Source organism: Gopherus flavomarginatus, chromosome 9 (assembly GCF_025201925.1).
Source record: "Gopherus flavomarginatus isolate rGopFla2 chromosome 9, rGopFla2.mat.asm, whole genome shotgun sequence".
NCBI classification, from domain to species: domain Eukaryota; kingdom Metazoa; phylum Chordata; order Testudines; family Testudinidae; genus Gopherus; species Gopherus flavomarginatus.
This window is the reverse complement of record NC_066625.1, coordinates 54,701,506-54,724,082: the sequence shown is the minus strand read 5'-3', so window position 1 is coordinate 54,724,082 and position 22,577 is coordinate 54,701,506. Positions and strand designations below refer to the sequence as shown.

The window sequence follows — 22,577 nt, the reverse complement described above, 5'->3', positions numbered from 1 at the left end:
GGGTGTTTTTGTGTGTGAGCGGGGGGGGGGGGGGGGAGGTGTTGAGCCCAGTTACCTCTGCTGGGGGACCGCTTCTGTTAGGTTCCCTGCTAGGAGTGAATTGTTCATTAATTACACTGAAACTGGCAAGGCTATATATTTGCTTAGGAAAGACCCAGGTGTATTCCAGACTGCAGAGAAGAGGGAGTTTCGCTCTTTAGGATGTGGTGCTGGATTGGACAGAGAGATTGAATGTGCTCAAACACACTCAGTGGTTGTATGAAGAATAAATAACTTCTCAGGAGTGGCATTAACTGTCACCACCTAGAAGGCAGCAGTTGTTGAATATCTGGGCTGGAAAGGAAAGTTCATGCAATTAAAGTGAAGAATTTACAGAATTTGAAGTGGTGGGAGGGCAGAATAGTGACCCAAATTTAGAGTGAATTAGGGAAACACTATCTGGATTAGAGCAGAAGCATATGTCTTTTGAATGTGTTTTGCAGGAAGATCTTGAGGGAGCTGCACGTGGGTTGTTCATCATTGTCGTCTGATGTCCTGAGGAAACATTGGGGCCAATTTTTGACACTTAGCGACACTGGTGATCTGCAGTGACACCGGGGGCTGGGTAAAACTTACTGGAGAGGGATGTGGAATCAAAACTAAATTTACTAGCAAGTCTGCAGGTTTTTCTTTTTCTTCTGTATTTACTACTAACTTTATTTCAGTGTGTAAAATCAGAGAGAACCTGATTTTGGTCCCTACATGATTTAGAATTAAATTTCCTACCCTCTCCCAAAGCTTCTTGAAACCCCTTCCCACAGGGCTGACTAGCATCCTACCTGGGCTGTTGCTGCTGCAGGTTCACAGCTGACATACACTGAAAGTGTAAAACTCATAGTAAGCACTTCAGTGGATAGCTGATGGCCTTTTAAGATTCACCGCCACAGTGAAAGAAACACTTGAAGTTCTGTTGCCAGAAACTCCTCAACCATCTCCAGTCTGTGTTGTATGGAAACGTGTCTTTGTTCAGAATCTACATGTGTTAACAATGTTCAAATTAGAAATGTACTTCAGTTTGTTGAAGAAATTATCAACTTCTACTTTCAGCCTGAATATTTGAATTTTAAAACAGGCTATTATCTAAAAAAATGCAATTTTACTCTTTTACCTGAAAAAATTAATCCTGATTCCAAATGCCCATCCCTTGTCACAAAAAATTATCCAAGAAATAATTAAGTTAAATGGATGCCCAGAAACGTGCCTTACTTATGCTATGCCTCCTGTTGATGAGCTCAACATCATATTCATTAAGGGAGAATGATTAATCATTTGTTTGTTAATTGAACTGTTTTAGCAGGTTTTGTAGTGCTTCCCTGAGCATGAGTTCAGAATGAAGCGGCGATTGGATGAGCAGGAGTCACCGGTGTACACGTCACAGCAGAGACGTATCACCAGCAGCACAGAAGCTTTCCAACACCAGCACCGTGTGCTTGCCCCAGCACCTCCTGTATATGAGGCGGTTTCGGAGACCATGCAGTCTGCCACTGGAATTCAGTACTCCGTAACGCCCAGCTACCAGGTATGTTCACTTGTTACATAGTGTGAACCAGAGATTAATTCAATCTCTTTGTGTGAACAGCAATGACCATACAATGCAAGATGCATGTTTAATAATCTCTGGTGGGGTTCTACATGTGACAGGAATTATTTTTTTGCCAACAATGGCCTCTTAATTTAAGACCCCAATTTAACAGTATATTTAAGCATGTGCCTGATTTTAAGCACTTGCTTTAAGTCCCATGATTTTAGTGGCAGCTGATCACAAGCTCAAAATTAGGTATGTGCTTAAGTACCTTGTTAAGGCCTAGATTGGGTACCCTTGTGTCCTGATCTCTGAATTATCTCCTATTCAGAAATAGGCCAGTAAATGGGTTTTTTTCCCCCTTTTAAGTAGGATAGTTTGTCCTGCAGCCAGTCAGCCTTTTGCTGTGATCTTTTCAGCTCATAAACTCAGCAAGACTGGATTGAATCAATACTTGGATAGGAGACTTCCAGGGAAAATCCAGGTACAGCGGGAAGTGATGCAGGTGATTGATTAGATGGCATTCTTCCTTTTGAGCTCCTGACTTTGTGCTTATTAAAGGAACATTGCCAATTTGAAAATCACGTCATCTGAAAAATTTGTGCTACTTAATCTAATAGCATGTAAGATTTCTGTAAATGAAACACTAGAGAGAAGTATTTGTCCTCTATTTTTCCCAGTGTTTATTTAGCTTTTGCCAGCACTCTATCATCCTTGCCTTGGTTTTGTTGCTGGTCAGTTGCACTTCCCATCTCATGCGCTGGCTTGGGGAGCAACTCATGTGCACAGGCTACCCCAGGCTCTTCAAAAGGATGTTCACTACTAACAGCAACATCAGGCAGGCATGTACTCAGAGATGGGGATAGAGGTTTGGAGAGTTGGCCCAGGTAAGTTTGATGTTGCTCTCAGGCCTTCTTAAGAGTCTTCTAAATGTGAATGAGGGACCAAAAAACCTTGCTTGTTTTTGTTTTGTTTGAAGCAAGTGCTCTATTAAAAAACTGGATTCTTTTAAATTTAAAAAAAAACAAGCTAACTATTCATTAAAGAATTTTTAAATGGAACTCTTTGCATGTTTATGATGTATAAAGAAGGCTGAAAAGCGCATGTTCAAAAGAGTTTGTTCTGCTTGTATTTCCGGATTTTTCTAAAGGTAATCATCAAGTTTGGGTCTTCCCACGTTTTTGCTGGAGGATCTCTGGGGGGTCCAAAGGATATTAATTGAGAGTTCTAACACCTAAGTTGAAGAACTGTGGTGTTGAATCTTTAACAAGGGCTTTCTATATCCAAAATGTTTGTCATTGTGCCATTAAATAGGTGGTAATAGTCAAACTCTGGTTTTGTTTCTGTATCATAGAATCAGAGTTTAAGGGCAGAAGGGACCACCAGATCATCTAGTCTGACCTTCTGTATCTCACAGGCCGTCAGCCCTACCCAGCGCATGCACGCTAAACACAACAACTGAAATGAGACCAAAGTTATTGCAGCCCACAGGAGACTAGAACGTTGTGATCCATGGACAGAGAATAGGAGGGACCTAGGTGCACCAATGCCTGTGGGCCCCTAAGATGGCAGGGAAATGCTTAAGTGAGAGAGACCCAGAAAATACTGGCAAGTGACCCACACTTACACGCTGCAGAGGAAGGTGAAACCCCCCCAAGGTCACTGCCATTCTGACCTGGGAGAAAATTCCTTCCTGACCCCACATTCGGTGATCAGATGGACCTTGAGCATGTGAACAAGAATCAGCCAGCCAAGTAGCTGAGAGGGAATACTTAGTGCCACCTTTGGAGCCCTGGCCACCCGCCAAATGTCCCATCTCCAGCCATGACCATTTCTGATATGTCAAAGGAATGAGATAAAAAAAAAACCTGCCAGAATACATGTGAGGAAGAGAATCCTTCTTGCCAGTTGCTGGCTGAAACCCTGAAATGTGAGCTTTTTAGGAATGTAAAACATAAACCAAATGTTAGCCTTGGGGCTGTTGACCCCCTACCATCAAAAGTAACCCCGATCATACAATTGCACTGATAAATTTGTCCAAATCTGCCTGAAAATCAGTCTCACATCACTAGTCCTCCAGTCACCAGAGAGCTTTTCAGGCTGGACAAGACCTGAATTTCTATCATAAACGCAGAGAGGGTTCCCACCTTTTGTACTTCTGAAAAAAATCTTCAAGGCCTTTGTAAATCAGAGAAAATGAAAGAGAGCAGCCATTTTTTTTTCCTTTCTGCAGGTCATGGTTAAAGAGCCCAAAATGCTTTTAATGAATAAGTCTGTTAGTCTTGGTGATATGGTGAAAGTACAGACTTGGTGACATTCTGCCAATTCAAAATTGTAGTTTTGTATTTTTTCATCCAGAGATATTGAAGCATTTATTTATAAATAGCTACAGTGCACAGCTACCCAAGGAATTGGATAAAGGTTATTATACCCATTTTACAGATAGTTACCAGATGAAATTCATGCAGCATCTGTGCATTCAGGAATGGATAGGATTTGAGGTTGCTTTTAAACTAGCTTCACAATAAGCAGTAGTTGTTTCACCACAGAAGTGGATGCATTTCAGTACTGTGAGGGTTGCGCCCTGATGAAAGGCGCAGTGTAAGTCCATGTCCTCATTGAAGCATGAATTGTTAGTGTACACAGTTTTTCCAGTGGGGAATTTCCAAGAACAGATAAAGCCCTAACCCCCAGCTGCTTTCTTATCTTCCTTCCCCAGGTGTCGGCTGTGCCACAGAGCTCAGGCAGTCATGGTCCTGCTATAGCGACCGTCCATAGCGGACATCATCACACCACACCAGTGCAGCCTCATGGAAGCCAGGTGGTGCAGAGTCATGCTCACCCGACCCCTCCAGCAGCACCAGTGCAGGGGCAGCAGCAGTTCCAGAGGCTTAAGGTAACACCAAGCTCCAATTTATCATTCTGTAAAATGGGTGTTTTGAAGGGCAACATCTGCTTAGTTGGTGGTGGTTTCATCTGCACAGGTGTCTGATCTAACTGGATGAGATATCTCAGGTAATAGTTGCTGATTTTGTAATAATGTTTTTGTAATGAAGGGTGGTTAGACTAGGTTTATGGATGACTTGGTGGGTGTTGGAACTTGGCCTTTGGCATGGTGTTCAGAACAAACCCAAGGAGTCTGGCATTAGCAGTATGCGTAGGTAATACAGAGTTCCATGTAGTCTGTGCTGTACCAATGTTCATCAGCAAAACCCCTGACGTCTGTGACCTGGTAAACTCTGTGGTTAGCTTCAGTTTGTGTAGCAGCCTAAATGAATGGAAAAATCACATTTTATTGAATGTCAAAAGTAAGTATTGAAGTACTGTATATTCATTCAATAAAATCTTTAAAGCTATCGACTTCTGTTTGTGTTGTGCTGCTGCAGAGCAGGCAGCAGTTTCTGAGGCCTGTGCCAGAAGTTTGGGGGTAATCTGGGGCCCTTGGCTATTGCATATGTAATACCAGCCTCCCAGAAGAGCCAGTTGGACTGCCTGTTAAAAGCTTTCCTGATGAGCCACAGAAGCCTGGAATTCATGACTTGAAAGCTGGCCCTATACACTGTTAGTATTTCAGTATGAAGAAGGGGAGTTAGACTGTGTAAGCCAAAGACTCCCCCTCCTGCCTCCGTTAATGCATTTTCTTTTCAAATGCTGTAGCAAAATCATGAAATCTGGAATTCTAATCAACAGGTTTGGAGAGGAAAGAAGGGGGACCAAGGGGCTTTAATGCAGAGCCCATGTGTGAAAAGGTTAAGCTACCACAGCATCTAGAAGCTTTTCTGAATGTGTTGCTTTGCGTGGGTGGGCGTGGAGGAGATGCTTGGGAGTGAGCAAGGCTCTGTTCTTACACTGTTTGCAATAATTTCCCTTAAACACTTCCCCCCCTCCCCAATAACACATTGAAGTGTTTAAATTCAGATCAGCTGTAGTAAGAACACATGTATATGATTCTATGTCTATTTCTTACTCCTCTCTTTTGGAAAACATATTGAAGTGTCTTTCGTTGCTCCCACATTTTAAAACAGTAAACACAGCAACAGAGTGCTTACTTTCCAGGGGACCTACTTTCCCATATTCTGTGATCGGATTCTGCTCCTTTTGAAATCAATGGCAAAACATCTGATGGTTCAAGATCAGACTTTAGATGAATATGGGTTAAAAACTCTTTTAATTAGCTTTTTAATTAACTCAGTATTTCACATACAATAGAACAGGAACAAGTCCAGTGACAGTTTCAGATATTATTCCAGAAGGCTTCTATTGCATGTAGAGCTTTCATACCTCCAGACAATCTGGTAATAAGCAAAGTGAGGGATGAATGGTTCTTACAGTATATTCATTTGTAGCCTGACTTTCAGACATAAGAAGCAGCCAGAATTCTCACTGAGGGCTGTGGTTGCTCAAACAGCACCTCCTGAAAATCAGACATATGGGCATGGACACTTCATAAATAGAAATTAAGTTTCCACATGGTCTTCTTGCTATTTGAGGTACATCAGAGTTAACATCCACGGTTAGCATTTTTCAAATCCTTATGAGCCAAATTGAAATGTCTGGCTTTTTAAAAATAAAAAAATAAAAAAAAAAAGTGCAAGTATGTACCAGGCAGGACTAATACGTGGAATTTCCTTCTAGGGTCCCCCACCATGTTTATTTTTAATTTCCACAAAAAATGTAGGAAAAATAATGCATGTCCAGCTCTGAGTTTTTACTAACAATCACCCCAGCCAGTGATGAAATGGTTACTTTGAAGTGTGTTACTGGGACTATTTCTGCTGATGCATACATTGCATCATCACAGAAAAATACCAAGATCTTTCCATTGCGAGCCCAGCAATAGAATGTGACTGTGTCAAATGGTCAGGGAGCACTGATTATAAACTAGCCAATGTTATGACCCGGCTGCTACCTGATTACCTACTCTTAGTGGTTTACTGTAGGCAGGTGCCTTTTCAAATGTGTGTTCATGCGCAAGAGTGGGCACCCACTTTTCTCTGAGGTATATTTTTAGCTCCTTTATTTTGCTCACAGGTGGAGGATGCACTGTCTTACCTTGACCAGGTGAAGCTGCAGTTTGGTAGTCAGCCTCAGGTCTACAATGATTTCCTGGATATAATGAAGGAATTTAAGTCTCAAAGGTAACAACTTATGTTCTGCTTTCCTCATATTAGAGTGTGCGTGTGCATGCGCATGTGTGTGTGGGAGATGCGAGCAAGAGATGGTTAGCACTTTCCACTTTGGAGATTATCCATCTCTTGATAATCTCTAGAGTCCTTTTCCTCCTGTTTGTTCCATCCGTGCTGCTGGTTGGAAAGTCCTGGGAAGTGCAGTGTTGATCAGTATTTTCCATTCTGGAGCCCAAGCGGATCCTTTCATTTGTGCCAAATCTCTGCTTAGAGAGTTGGAGTTCACAGGTTCAGTTCTTACAGCTGATTCATTTGGTTGTCTGCTGGCCAGTAGCTGCAGAGCGGTCAGACTTGTGACCAAATCACATTGAGTTAGTGATATATGGACAAATAAAATTGTTCTTACGTTACAGCCAAGTTAAATAATACATGAATAATAATCAGTTTTGTCTGGTTTCCTGGCTTTGTTGCAGGCTAATGATGGCTAGATAAAAATTTGAGTGGAAAGTAAAGTTCTGTTGTGTGGAGTTCCTGATTTGCCAGTGAGAGCCCTTTGCAAGATCTCTGACCTTTCTATCTTCTTGTTTCTTTTCAGTATTGACACTCCAGGGGTGATCAGCCGCGTGTCTCAGCTCTTCAAAGGTCACCCTGACTTGATCATGGGCTTCAATACCTTCTTGCCACCTGGCTACAAAATTGAGGTGCAGACTAATGATATGGTGAATGTGACAACACCAGGGCAGGTTCACCAGATCCCCACTCATGGCCTCCAGCCGCAGCCGCAGCCTCAGCATCAATCCCAACCTTCAGCACAGTCAACCCCAACTCCAGCACAGCCTGCACCACAGCCACCACCTGCCAAAATCAGCAAGGTGAGAGGCTTCGGATACCACAGGCAGAGTGAAACACCTAGTCCCTCTTTAGAAATGGTAGGGAACTAAAGATTGCAAAAGGCTTAACATTTCGTCAAAGGAAATGTAAAAACTGAAATATCTGTAAAATCACTTCTGCAGCTTTTTCACATCCATGAAAACTACAGTAAACATGTACCAGTTTGGCTCCGCAGCAGCAGCTGTGAGTGTGCATGTGAATGATGGTCTCCATGAGTGATCATCCTATCTCTGGAGAGTGGTCAGATTGCCTGGTGATATGATATGAGTGTGAAAATAATCACTCAACTGCCAGCACAATGAAAAGGACCACATGTGAATATAAATGATTCAACAGAATTGTTCAGGAAATTGCCGACTTTGGAGAAGTCTTAGGATGTAAAGTAAATTTTAGATGGAATCTGAAGTGATGAATTTGGTCCAAAACTTCAGAAACTCCTTTTTTTAATTTTAGTTTTGGAGCAGGCAAATTCAGGTATGAAGTGGTGACTCCATTTTTGTTACTGTAGCATCTCAAAACCCTAGTTTGTGCTCCTTGCCTAAATAGTCTCTTTGGCTCCAGCTTAGTTTCCTTTCTTAAAAGCTTTTACTTTAAAAAAGAAAAGAAAAAACTCACTAATTAGTTTGGAAATATTGCTTTGATTGAAAAATGAACTTGCTATCCAAAATCAATAAATTATTTCAAACCTCTCCATTGGAGACTACTAAAGGAGATGCAAGCCAATGTTATGCACTTATTTGGGGGAAGAAAGATACCCAGAGCCTCTAACAAAATGTGGTAGAGGCCACTATCCGAGGATGGTCTGGTAGGCCCAGAATAAGTGCCTTTTTTAGTTAGCTTAGTTGCAGTTGATCTGGAGCCCTGATAAAACATTAGATAAGCATTGAACAGTGAGGACTTCTTGATATTCCCCTGCAGTCCTTTTGTTTTCTGCTAAGAAACAAACCTTGATGGAAGGGTTGTCAGCTGTATGAAACTCTCATGTAGAATTTTCCATGTTATTTGCAGTGTTGTAGCTGTGTTGGTCCCCAGATATCAGAGAAACAAGGTGGATGAAATAATATCTTTTATTGGACCAACTTCTGCTGGTGGAAGGGACAAGCTTTTCAGCTTCACAGAACTCTCATATGACCCGAGGAAGAGAACTCTATGAAGCTTGAAAACTTGTCCCTTCCACCAACAGAAAGTGGTCCAATAAAAGATATTACCTTACTCACCTTTGTATCTGTCATGTAGAATTTTAACAGTTGGGGTAATTAACCACTGGAACAATTTGCCTAGGGACATGGTGGATTCTTCTTCTCTTGAAGTCTTTTTAATCAAGTTTGGGTGTCTTTCTAAACATGCACTCTAGCTCAACCAGAAATTATGGACTTAATGCAGGAGTCACTGGTGAAATCCTATGTCCTGTGTTATGCTGGAAGCCAGACTAGATGACCATAACCTTCCCTTTCTCCAATACTGTTAGCATGCAGCAGGATTCTCTGACAATTAATAGACCCTCAGAGTGATGAACTAATGGTAGTTCTCTTCTGCCTTTATATAAAAATGACACACCCAGAACATTAAGGTTGGTTGCAAAGTCAAGCATTCAAAAGTTAGAAAGTCTCAGATTTCAAGTCCCTGCTCCAAAGCGTGGAAGCCCTAGAGCGTCTCAATGAAATTGTTGTAAGCGTTTGTTTTAGCATTGGCAAAACATGCTGTTCCTTGATCTCCTCAGAACTAGCTGAACTGTTTATGCTGAAACTTCAGCCTGAGGCAGATGCCAGGCATAAGAAACTTGAGCTTGAAGAGTTAGTTTGGCAAAGTTATAAGCAACTGAAAACAAGGTGCTATAATGGGAGGCTTAGGGCAACCTTCGTCTCCAAAATATAGCTTTGATGCATATTGGAAGGCAGTGGAGGGTGAAGTATTTTCAGTTGCAATGAAAATTACCAGCTCCAAGTTGGCGCTAGACCCTTCTGTGATTTTATTGAGCCTCCCACTAAAGAGTAGCAACCAAATTTTAAAATCCTAAACTGATTTTCATATTTGGTCGTGTCAGTTTTGTGACTTCTAACTGAATATTGGAAAAGGAAAGTATCTTCAGATGCAGTTTCCTGGCTTTATGGAGTACAGGATACCTTCATAATGGAGACCATAACTAGCCACCATGGAGCAATCTAAGTCTTTGCAGTTTGGTTCCTGTTAATTTGAAATATGAAGAGACAAAAATGGCTCAGCTAAAATCGAGTTGCTCTGTAATATCAATATATGTTTCCTCACTGCTTGAAAGGTGAGGTCTTACTTGGTAAACCAGAGAATGCTTTGTATCAGTTCTTTAGATGATTGTCACATCCTAAGTTAGTTTTCCTTTGTTTAAATTATATGTATTTATTCAGTACATCCGTTAATATTCAGAATCAGTTTTTGAAAATAAAAATAAAATTCCATCCAGGATCAACTGTTAGGAAATTTTCTTGTGTGGATGAGCTGCTTATTGTTAAGATAGACAACGTACACTTAGTTTTAGTGTTAGTCCCTTTTCTCTTCCATTTCCTTCAGTGTAAAAAAAAAAAAATTTGCTGTAACACTCCCAGCTGTGGAGTTAAGTACACCAAGAAATGAGCATGCCACAAATCCTAGCGCTAAAACATATGGGTGAGGCTATTTCACTGGGCATTAGTATCATCAGGGTATGTCCAGCCTACTCAGCCTCTCCATTGGTCAAACCAAAGTATCTTGGGTAGACTGAGAGCTTCCATCTCAGAGGTACCCTGTGCATGGTGCTTTGCTGTTGGCATCAGTTGTGGGAACATCTCCTCCCCTGCCCCCCACCGGGTTATTGTATGCGACTGACTTTTGTTGAGTTCTAATACTACTTGTTCTCTTCCTAGGATTTGATCTGAATGAAATAAACTACTGCAACACAAATCTCTTAAGACAAAACTAAATGTCCCTTTTCTTCTCAGCCATCGCAATTGCAGGCACATACGCCAGCCAGCCAGCAGACTCCCCCAATTCCTCCATATGCATCACCACGCTCTCCACCTGTGCAGCCTCATACACCTGTGACAATCTCTCTTGGAACCACACCGTCCCTGCAGAACAATCAGCCGGTTGAGTTTAATCATGCCATCAACTATGTCAACAAGATCAAGAATCGGTTCCAGGGACAGCCAGACATCTATAAGGCCTTCCTGGAGATCCTCCACACATATCAGGTTTGTGGAACTCTGTATACATGCACTACCCATGCAGGTGCTTTTGAGTGTGTATAAATGTGTGTGTTATGCCTTACCATAGAAAATTAACTTACATCTGTATTGTATATTTGAAGGGGCTACGCGGAAGATTGACATACTTAGGGATTTCAAGTAGTAAACAGTTAGCTTGGGGAGGGGCGGGGGGGAACTTGTGAATTTCAAACCAGTTTAACTTTGCATGAGTTAACAGTGCCAAATCAGCATTTGCCTGTAGCTACAATTATCTGAAATAGTGAGCAGTATTTTTAAACGCAAACGTTGTATGAACCTGGGACATAGAGGAGTGATGCATATAATGCATCTACATACAGTAATGTGAAGGAGAGAGAACAAGCTAGGCGGCATCGGTACCCTGTCAGTTGATGATTGCCCCCTGAGCATTTGGAATGACTCTTTGTTTTCAGAGGAGCTGCCAGCCACCATCCTCAATTTTTCTTTTGGTTGCAATTTTCCAGTTAGCAATACAGGAGCAACAAACATAAACTCAGCTCAGGGATGAATGTTTTGAGTTGCATTAAGTATTGCTCCCTAGAGAAAGAAAAGCAGAAACTAGGGAAAGCAGCTGTAATGGTTCTTGTTTCCTTTGCTCTCACACATTCCCGTTCCTGTGACAGAAAGAGCAGCGGAATGCCAAGGAGGCAGGTGGTAACTACACACCAGCTTTGACAGAGCAGGAGGTGTATGCACAGGTGGCACGCCTCTTCAAGAACCAGGAGGATTTACTCTCTGAGTTTGGGCAGTTCCTGCCAGATGCTAACAGCTCTGTGGTGAGTTCAACCTTGCTAATTAGTTGGTAGAAAGCTGGCTATGCAAGAAAACTGAGTCAGAAAAGTGCACTGCTTTCCTGTTTGCTAAGTGTATTTTCAAACAGTCTTTCATTGCACATGTGGAAAAGAGGGCAAGGAATACAGCCTCTGACAAATCTTAAATGTGACTCCTGTGCCTTAAAGACCTGTTCTAGGACTATAATCACTGCTGTAAAATACACTGGTCAGCTACAGCTAAGGTGATGGGGTTTCACATGCACCTTTGCCCCAGCACCAGAAGTTCACATCACTAATAGTCTTGTGGATTTTTTTTTAAATAAGTTGTTAAGCAAGACAACTGCAGAGAAAGTGGAGTCGGTGAGAAATGACCATGGTGGAACAGTCAAGAAACCCCAGCTCAACAACAAGCAACAAAGACCCAACCAAAATGGCTGTCAAATCAGACGGCACTCAGGAACTGGAGGAACCCCACCAGTGAAGGTGAGAACATGCATAGTTCACAGCTTTTCTCCAGGAAGTAATGGTAATGAGTGAAAATTGAGGACACAGAATAGAATGCACTTTACGTACTTGTTTGTATTGAGGCTCACAGTCCATGTTATGACTAGATTGAGAGTGAAGGAGACCTGCCCAGGCTTCTGGTTAGACCCTTTAAGTACAGGATTTAGTAGTATCCATACAAAGAGGGCTAGAGACTTAGATGCAGCATATGTGAGCGTGGCAGTAGTTACCAGTGGAGAAAGAGGAACAGTGCTAGGTTTCTTCTCATATGTTGCTAGAGAATACACAGTGATATGTTTATTGATTATATTGTTTTATTTAATGAAGCAGCATTTGGAGGGAGTAGATAGGGAGAAGCCTCAGTAAATTTGACTAAGTGACAGGTTGTCTAAAAAGCTTGCAATGCTGTTCTCAAGGCATTTGGGGAAGTAAAAGAGGGGACTAGTTACTGTGTATCACAGGGGTTGCATTAAATCGAAACTCAGTGCAGGTACATTGGGCTCTTGTCTGTTCTTCCCATGATAAAGGTAATTTGAGAGTTCTGATGAGTCTATGCTCTGTTAGCCAAACCAGAGTTTCTGGGTGGATAGGGCTTTGCAATGAAACAGAAATGGCAAAGTGGTCTAGTGTTTGGGTATTGAGGTTGTAAGGGTCAAGTTGGCCTCTTTTCTCCCTGTGCTGGTAGTCTTATCCAGTGATCCCAGACCTCTGCATTTTTCTTTGTAAAGGAAAGGAACAGCATCCATCTCTCTAGTAATTTAATCTCACTTGCCTCCAGAATGACGGAGCAAATAATAATAATGGTCCGCTTCCAGCAATCCTCTGAGAATGAGATGTGCATCTGTGGGAGGGAGGGATCCTTGAAGACCCTGGGAACAAACAAAAGAAGAGAGCAAAGAAATGCAGAAACTATGGGGAGGTGCAGGATTGGAGTGGGAGAGATTCTGGCAGAAATCAAAAGAAGTTTGTTGTTGTTGTTGTTGTTAAGTACAGAACTAATATATTGAGGTATATTCTGTTCAATGACTGTTGCAAGTGACTTGATGATGAAACATTATTTGAAGTTTTGCTGCTAGTGAAAAATAAAGCCCCCACCCCCCCATGAAATAGGAATGTGGGGAAAGCAATTATTCAAAGTTCAGGGGAAACAAAGAGGGGAGCAAAGTGAATATTTTGATTTTGGGATACCTGTAGAAACTCAAATATAATTCTCCTAAAAACTTGATGTTGACTGCTCTATTTGAAAGTATAGTACATTCTCGCTATAACAAACCTGTCGGGATCCAAGCCTTTTGTTCATTAGCCAGGGGTTGTTATAGCAAAAAGACAATCAAAATGAATGGGGGCTGGGGCTCTGGGCTTTCAGCCCCAAGTGGTGGGGCTGAGATTCTGGATTTCAGCCCGAGTAGAGGGGAGGTGAGGTAGGGGCCCACTGCTTAGTTTCTGCCCTTGGGCTCAACATATGAGGCTGGATAAAAACTGTGCAGGCATATGCAAAATGTTTTTGTTTTGTTTTGAATACAGTACAGTATTGTACTGCACTTGGGCTCCGAGAACCAGGTTCGTGATAGCCAAAGGTTTGTAATAATGAAAGGTATTATAGCAATGGTGTACTGTACATGGGGTGTCAGGGAAGTTGAAACACATGCCCTGGCATGATAGATGTGCAAAACTTTGTTACTGCATATTTTAATCTTTTTTGTGGTTTTACTTTTGCTTTTTGCAGAAGAAACCAAAGCTGCTTGGTTTAAAGGACCAGTCATTGGCAGAAGCCAGCAAACATGGGGTGGGGACAGAATCTCTGTTCTTTGAGAAGGTGAGTAATGAAATTCTGAATAGACAGTTTTGCGCATCTGATTCATGCTCAGAGCAAATTGGTTTTCCAGTGTGAGTATACACAGCGAAGTCTGGTGGTGTCTCCAGAATGACACTTCTGTCATCTTTTAACTACATGTGCCATCAGCTGGTCTTTACATCTGATATATATTAATTTTTAAAAAATCTGTGCATGTCCCTGCCCCTAAAGTCCATCTCTGGCTCTTCAGCTGTCTTTGATCCACAGCTTCGTGCTCTCTGGGGAGGTAGAGTTAGCAGCAGAGCGTAATTGTTGAGGGTTGTGGCTGCCAATTCTCACGGAAGACAAAAATCTGCAAGAAAAGGCTTTTTTGTTCATGGTTCACATTTATCTCCTGTCACTCCAGGCCCCCTATGCTACTGGTGACATGACTGGCCTACCTTGTGTTGATACTGCCACTCTTTCCATTCTCTTCCCCTGTCCAACTGCATGAAATGTGGGAACTTTGCTTAAATGAGTCAGTTGCATTGTAAGCTACATTTTCCTGAGTGGTAACATACCATGTTGTGGAGTTGTTACCTATTTCTTGCCACATCTCCTGGCCACACGGACTAGACTGAGGCAGGTAGGCAGTATGGGATGTCTCCAAGTAGCCCCTTGTCCTCTTCCCTGATGTGTCCACAATTTTCCCTCTCCTCCATTGCATGGAGCAGAGCATGTAACCCCAGGTAAATGATCATTTTAACTGTATATCCATGTGCTAGTGACACCATCCTGGCTCCTGGGACATGGCCCAGTTTTCAGGCCAGGTAATGATAACCAAAAGCCTACATGTTGCTTGGAAAATACTGAGGTATTAACCTGAGTAAATGTAGAAATCCTTGCAATACAGTCTGAATCCCAATGATGAATAACCTGATGATGCTGCTGCTCTATTTGATGTGTAGATGCAAATCGTTCTTATGTGAGAAGGTAATAGTGTTCTAAAGAATCTGATTCAGCTGTGTCTAACTGAGAAGAGGAGGGTTACAAACACCACTTTGTGGTGATAATGCAAGCTGAAAAGTCAGTTGTGACTATTGTAGCAGGGATTACTGTTTGTTAGTTTACAGTGAATTGTTCTGTTGCCTGGACTTGCCGTTTGCCCTAGTGGGTAGAGGATTACCTGTGTGTCACATCTGGTTCTAGAAGCAGAACAGCAGACAGCTTGTTGTAGTCCCTGCTTGCAGTGTTCTATGACCCAGTTTTGACTGAGACTCTTCTCAGTGGTCCAATATTTTACTCTTCTCCTTATGGGTGGACACAAACATCTTGATTGCTTACCTCTTTTGGGTGTAGGAGGGTGTCCACTATTAGAATGGCATCCTTGGATCAGTCGTCATTCTTGCCTCATGGTCTGTGCAAGTGAGAACCAGAGACCCAGTTTAACTTTTATGTTCTGTTCTGTTCTACAGAGGTTCTTATACCTTACCTGTTCACAGTAGTAGTGCATGGGCAGGGGAAATGTATTTAAATGCAATTGCATAAAACTCCCAAGTCTAAAAGAGAGTGTCTGTCTGATTCTGGCTGTGTGAGTAACCTCATCTGTTCAGGATAACACTTGAGAGCACACTATTGAGTCTAAGTTGCACTCATTCTTAACTCTGTATTGACTGTTTTCTTCCTCCCATATATATGGAAGGTCCGCAAGGCTCTACGTAGCACGGAGGCATATGAAAATTTTCTTCGCTGCCTGGTTATTTTTAATCAGGAGGTGATCTCCCGGGCTGAGCTTGTGCAGCTGGTTTCTCCGTTCTTGGGGTAAGTGGAGGATGAGCAAATCCATTTCTGTATGTGGTCAGTGCTTGGAAGTGGGTGATGTTAGGGGATCTAGTCTGTTTTTGTTCAGGTTCTGGGAAGGAAATGCTGACTTGCATGGCTATTTAAAAGAAGAGAACATTCAATTGGTTCTGTTGCCCAGCACTCCAAAGCTTCAATAGTTTGACTGGACATCTGATTTCCTGAGCTACCTACAGCACAAAGGGTGTGCACCAGAGATGGAACGTTAGTGTTGACTACTTTATCTGTGTGCCCTGCTGCTTGCTTTATTCTTTTCACAAAATAACTGGTAGGGAGTTGCCCTTACAGCAGTGAGCTAATACCAGTTCACCTCTGAGATCCAAATGTGTCACCTCTGAGGTTCCTGTCTTCTCCAGCCCTGCCTGAACACTTTGTATTATGAATGTAGGTTGCAAGGTGCCACATGCTATTAGCAGGCCTATAAGATAAAAGGAACACTAATTGTACTTCAAGATCCTTTATAGGTATTTTATAAATTCAAAGTGCATTAGATTTTAGATTCTTCTCCTTGTCTGTCCTTCTTTGAAGCAAAAGAACAGTCATTCTTATTCTGTTTTTTCTTGCACATTGTCACCTGATTTGATGACTGCCATTTTCCCTTTCTGGTGAAATTCCTGGTAGAGGCAACTTTGTGGCTTCCTAGAGACTCCAAAGAATGAAATGGCAGCTGAGAGGAGTGCAGAATTGGGGCTGTTATTACTTGCCCTTTTGCTCTTCTTCAGAAGATCAAACTATGGTGTCCTAGCAGCCTCTTGCTTTGCGATTTGTGAAATATTTCCCCCAGTAAATATAGTAATTTTGTCCTAACTTTATGATACAGAACATACCCATCTAGTTCAGTCCCCAGTCTTGTTATCAATGGTTCACAATCAAGCTGCAAGAGATATTGAGAGCGGTCCCAAAGATATCAGTCCTGGGTCCGGTTCTATTCAGTATCTTCATAAATGATTTTGAAAATGGCAAAGTGTGTGCACTTATAAAGTTTGTGGAAGATACCAACTGGGAGGGGTTGCGAGCTTTTTTGAGGACAGAATTAGACTTCAAAATGATCTTGACAAACTGAAGAAGTGGTTAGAAATAAACAGGATTAAATTTAATAAAGACAAATGCAAAGTACTACACTTTGGAAGAAATAATCAATTGCACAAATATAAAATGGGAAAGGACTGCTGAGGAAGGAGTACTCTCTGAGTATACTTTTCCAACCAGTTGTGCACCCACCTTTTACTAGGTTCATCTAAGCTGTGTTTCCCTAGTGTGTTTATGAGAAGGTCATGTGTGACAGTATCAAAAGCTTTACTAACGTCAAGATGCATCACATCTACTGCTCCCCCCCCCCCCACAAGGCTTGTTGCCCTGTCAAAGAAGGATATTAAGTATGTTTGACATGATTCGTTCTTGACATATCCCATGTTGACTGTTACTTATTACCTTCTTTTCTTCTAGGTACTTACACATTGATTGTTTGATTTGCTCCATTATCTTTCTGGGGACAGACGTTAAGATGACTGGTCTGTAATTCCTTGGATTGTCCTTATTCCACTTTTTACAGATAGTTATGATATTTACCCTTTTTGAGCCCTCTGGAATCTCACCTGTCCTCCATGAGTTCTCAAAGATAATCACTAATGGCTCAGAGATCTCTTCAGCCAGTTTCTTAAGTATTCTAGGATGTATTTCATCCGGCCCTGGTCACTTGAAGACCTCTAACTTGTTTAAGTAATTCTAAACTTTTCTTTTCCTATTTTAGCCTCAGATCCTAGACCATTTATACTGACGTTCATTGTGTTAGTTGTCCAAGCACTGCCAACTTTTTTGGTGATAACTAAAATGAAAAAGGCATTTAACACTTCGGCCATTGCTGTGTTTTCTGTTAGTGTATTTCCCTCCTCATTAATGGACCTGTCCTTGGTCTTCCTCTTGCTTCTAATGCAGTTTGTAAAATGTTTTCTTGTTTCTCTTCATGCCTCTAGTTAGTTTAATCTTGTTTTGTGCCTCGGCCTTTCTAATTTTGTCCCTATGTGCTTGTGTTGTGGTTTTTTTTAATATTTATCCTTTGTAATCTGACTTAGTTTTCACTTTCTGCATGCTTTGTTCTGAGTTTCAGTATGTTGAAGATCTCCTGGTTAAGCCAGGGTGGTCTCTTACCATGCATCCATCCTTTCCTATGCATTAGTATGGTTTGCTCTTGTACCCTTATAAGGTCTCTTTAAAAAAACTGTCAGTTCTCTTGAACTCCCTGAGACTTGTTTCCGACAGAATCTTACCTACTAATTCTGTGAGTTTTCTAAAGTCTGCCTACTTGAAGTCTATTGTCATAAACTCTTGTTTCATTATCATTTGCATCCAAGCTGCATTCCACCTTCAAATTCTCAATCAGTTCCTCTCTTAGACTCAAATCTAGAGTAGCCTGTCCTTTAGTCACTTTCTTCACCATCTGTAATAAATAAGGTGTCTCCAGTGCATTCCAAGAACTTGCTGGATAATCTGTGTCCTGCTTCATTATTTTCTCAGCAGGTGATTGGGTAGTTGAAGTCCCCCATCACTACCAAGTCTTGTGTTTTGGATAATTTTATTAGTTGTTTAAAAAAAAAAAAAAAAAGGCTTATCCACCTATTCTTCCTGGTTTGATGGTCTATAGTGGACACCTACCATGACATCACCCTTGTTTTTCTTACCCCTTTTATCCTTACCCAGAGGCTTTCAACAAGTTTGCCTCCCACTTCTATCTCATCCTCAGTGCAAGTGCCTACATCTTTAATATACAAGGCAAGCCTTGCTCTGTGTTTTTCCCCTGCGTGTCCTTTCCAAACAAGCTTATCTTTCTATACCAATGGTCCAGTTATGTGAATTATCCCACCAAGCTTCTGTCATGCCAGTTATGTCGTAACTGTGATTATTCACTAGTATTTCTAGTTCTTCCTGTATTGGTTTTAGATTCTAATAAAGTCTTCAGAGAGTAAGATTATTTTCACAAGCAGAATCCTCTTCAGTTACCAACATCTATCTGCTTGCATGTCAGCTTGTATTTTCTAAATCTTCCACCTAATCATGCAACACCAACTGAAGCTTTGGTGGTGTGAGGCTCACTCTTCAAAGGTGGAATTTTTCTTCAGTGGAGTCTGAGAATCCATGTTCAACTTCTTTACCCCTTTCCAATCAGGAAAGTAATGATCTATTTTAAGGCTGAGTGCCCAGGTGGTGAGAAACCAGCCAACTGGTTTTCATATCTAACCTAAATGGTCAGAGATTTCAGTTTGAAAATGTTGTCAGAGTGCTCCTGGCAAGTCTTACCTGCTCTGGGAGAAGCTGCAGACCCAGTTCCTCATATGAACAAAGCCTTTGAGATGAGTGAGGATGACACAGAAGAAAAGGATTTGATCTCAGACATCATGGCAACAGGCTCCCAGGTGGGAAGGCATTTGCCACCAAAAAAATTAGCCTTCAAGATGAATAGAGGCAGGAGCGATCCAGAGAAAAGCAGACTGACTTTCTGCACTGGCGTCCACTTACCAGGCCACCTCAAACTGGAATTGAGTGCCAAGAGTCTTCTGTCTCCAGATGTGACTTCCAAGGGCCGTCTTGGACTGTCTCTCTCAAGTGGCAGCTCTGACCCCAATACCTTAGAGACTGGTATTTGATTTCTAAGTGCTACAGTTTTCAGGGCTTTCTTGTATGTTTCTTTTCCCTTAGGAAATTCCCAGAACTGTTCACTTGGTTTAAAAACTTTCTGGGTTACAAAGAGTCTGTTCACATGGAGACCTTTCCAAAAGAACGGGCTACAGAGGGGATTGCCATGGAGATAGACTATGCTTCTTGTAAGAGACTGGGCTCCAGCTACCGAGCCTTGCCCAAGAGTTACCAGCAGCCCAAATGCACCGGGCGGACTCCGCTATGTAAAGAGGTAAGGCACTCTAGCCAGAGGAGTTGCATGCTGGAGGAAGCCCCTCTCCAGTCTGCTAGGACTTGAGTGGTAGGTGGTAGAAAGGAGCAATAAGGGGAGTTGACTGCATAACTCTGGTATGCTGAAGAGTTGTAAAGTCGTCATGCACTCAGAAGTTAGGAAATGCTAAAGCTTGCCAGTGTAACCTTAAATTTGCCCCCATGTGCATATGCATTATGATACAGTTTTTAATTTCGTCATCACATACTATTTTTTCTGCAGAACCCCTCCTCATTCAGTAGTAGTGCCGCTACCAGCTGTGTATGTGTGTGTGAGAACAGATTCCTCATAAATTGAGAATTCCATAAAGTTTTCCTTAGTTTCAGTTGTGGTGTGTATGTACATCAGAAAAACTTTATGGGAGTTTCAGAATACATAAAAAGAATCTCTTTATTTTATAGAGACTTCACAGATCAACAAGCAAAGTTTCATTTTCTGGTCTCCTGGCAGGAGGTGCTTCAGAGTCAGGGAGTGTGCCCAGTCCTTGCTGTGCTCTATAGTGACCTTTTTTAGATCAGTGCAGAAGTGGTGCTGGCTACTACTGTGTACCTATCAGCTGAGGAAAGCTAGTGGTTCTGATGTGGGTGGGACAGAGACTTTTACAGGAGGTCAGCTAAGTTCCCAGTGGTTTATAAGAGGGATTAAGAGGATTCGCTGGAGAAGAGGGAAGCCCCAGAGCACAGCTAAATGTCTTGCCTAGATGGCTGTGGAAGTCTTTGCCACCATAAACGTTGCCACAAGATTCCATTTGAGGGGATAGGCAGGGCTTTGCTTATGATGCCATGGAGGAAAAAAAAGGCAGGATGTAGCTGACCAGTGACCTGCAAATGGAAGTGCTGTTTTGTTGTAGGTGATAAGCATTTAGTTGGACTAATGGTAGGCTAGCTTAAAATAACATGGTGAAAACCAATTGCATCATTTGAAAATCTTACTGTAACAAGTCTCTAAAGGATGCCTTATGTGGTACCATAACAAACTCTGCCTTGCAGGTGTTCAGTGATTCAGCCTCTCACGCTTCAGGGTCTGTGAAAATGGGCCAAAGTTTTCAAACTTACTTAGCTGAAATTGGTCTCCCAATCTGTATTTTGGCACCTTGGCCTCTTTTTTCAGAGGTTCTGAGAAACCCCAGTTCCCGCTGAAGTCGGTTGAAGTTCAGTTGTTCAGGACCTTTGAGAATGAGGCCAAGGTGCCAGCGAATGGATTTAAGCACCTGACTAGGCTTATATCTATATTTCAATATAAAGTCCCTACAAAAAGCCATAGGCACTTTATGCTTACAGTAACCCAGTGAGACCACCCAGCATCATTAAACAATCATGTTCACAGAACAGATTTAACTCAGCCAGCCAATAAATCCAAAGCAGCAGAAAAACTGCTTTCACTCTTCCCATAGACTTTCCTAGGAGAAAAACCTCTAGCTTTCCCCCAGACAATGTCAAATCAGTGGCTTTTGCAGCATGCCCAGAAGGTCGAGTTTTGGCTATAAGGGGTCCTGTGGTACGTACAGGAGAGAATGTTCACCAAGGAAAAGAGACAATGGATGAAGGGAATCTGAGATTCCTTGTGAGAGGAACACGTGATAATATAATTTGGGTGTCTGTTTCTCTGATGGCTCAGAGAAAAGATCCATCAGTCTTCTGCTTTTCTCCTTCACCTAAGGTTTTGAATGATACTTGGGTCTCCTTCCCTTCCTGGTCTGAGGATTCTACCTTTGTTAGCTCCAAGAAGACACAATACGAAGAACACATCTACAGATGTGAGGACGAGCGTTTTGAGGTAGAATACTTCCAATATCATTTCTTAGCCTGGGATTCTTTGAACTGATTACCTACATGGTATACTACTGCTTAAATACTGATGCCCAGAATCGTTTTTTTCTGGGTGACCCATGTGTCACATGGTTATAGGATCATAGTAATAAAAATGTAGGGCTGGAAATGACCTCAAGAAGTCATCAAGTCTAGCCCCCTGCACCGAGTGGACCAAGTAAACCTAGACCATCCCTGACAGAAGTTTGTCCAACCTGTTCTTAAAAACCTCCAATGATGGGGAGTTCAGTCTTCCTTGGAAGCCTATTCCAGTGCTTAACTACCCTTATAATTAGAAAGTCTTCCTAATATCTAACCTAAATCTCCCTTGCTGCAGATTAAGTCCATTACTAGTTGTCCTGCCTTTGTTGGACATGGTTATGCTTCTAACTAAGGACTGTTCAGCCTTGGTGAATACAAGAAGCAAAATCCAAGTAACTGCTTCTGATCACCAGCTCCTTCCCCTCCAACCCACTGACTTTATTATGGTCGGTAGCTTTGGCACAGCTTTCTTTCTCTTATGTTTAGGTTATTCCAAATGAACTGTTCAATGGCAGGTGCATAAGTGATGCTTCCTTTTATTAGTCAAGTGGTACATAGAGGGTGAAATATATTTCTGTGTTAAAAGTCTGAAAAATGACATTCACAGAGTGTTAAATGATTGACATTCCAAATGGAAGTCAGCACAGCAATTATTTGACTATGCTAAGATTTATCACTTCCTTTTATAGTAATGCTGTCAATTTTGTACTGCCCACCCATGGAAAATCTTCTTATTTCCTGAAGGAAGCATTTTGGTAGCCTGTAACTTCTTGTGGAAAAATGCAATAGTGTATAGGAAGCAGATGAAATATAGGTAGATTAGAAGAACCAAATGTAGAAATATTAAACCATTTCTCAAGTGCCTCCTGTTTTACATGTACAGCATTACAGAGGTGTTAAGTTCTTGTGTTGGTTCACTTAAACATTAGGGGAAGTCTACACTTAAAACACTGCAGCTGTGCTGATGCAGTGCTTAAGTGAAGAAACTCCTATACCAACGGGAGAGCTTCTCCCATCAGCTTAGTTAATCCGCCTCCCCAAGACATGATAGCAGTGTCA

General features: G+C 41.8%; 1 protein-coding gene across 3 annotated transcripts in view; it reads left to right on the top strand.

Moving 5' to 3' along the window:
* Positions 1 to 22,577, top strand: part of SIN3A (SIN3 transcription regulator family member A) — a 59,022-nt gene that overhangs the window by 19,130 nt on the left and 17,315 nt on the right. For 2 of the 3 annotated variants that reach the window (XM_050966975.1, XM_050966977.1), the window contains exons 2-12: positions 1,334 to 1,558; positions 4,281 to 4,457; positions 6,593 to 6,699; positions 7,283 to 7,559; positions 10,530 to 10,781; positions 11,438 to 11,590; positions 11,912 to 12,070; positions 13,818 to 13,907; positions 15,568 to 15,686; positions 19,419 to 19,629; positions 21,328 to 21,444. In XM_050966975.1, coding sequence (XP_050822932.1) covers positions 1,370 to 1,558; positions 4,281 to 4,457; positions 6,593 to 6,699; positions 7,283 to 7,559; positions 10,530 to 10,781; positions 11,438 to 11,590; positions 11,912 to 12,070; positions 13,818 to 13,907; positions 15,568 to 15,686; positions 19,419 to 19,629; positions 21,328 to 21,444 — 1,851 coding nt within the window. In that variant the 5' untranslated portion in view covers positions 1,334 to 1,369. The remainder of the gene's footprint in view (positions 1 to 1,333; positions 1,559 to 4,280; positions 4,458 to 6,592; positions 6,700 to 7,282; positions 7,560 to 10,529; positions 10,782 to 11,437; positions 11,591 to 11,911; positions 12,071 to 13,817; positions 13,908 to 15,567; positions 15,687 to 19,418; positions 19,630 to 21,327; positions 21,445 to 22,577) is intronic. The other variant, XM_050966976.1, reaches the window with a different exon arrangement.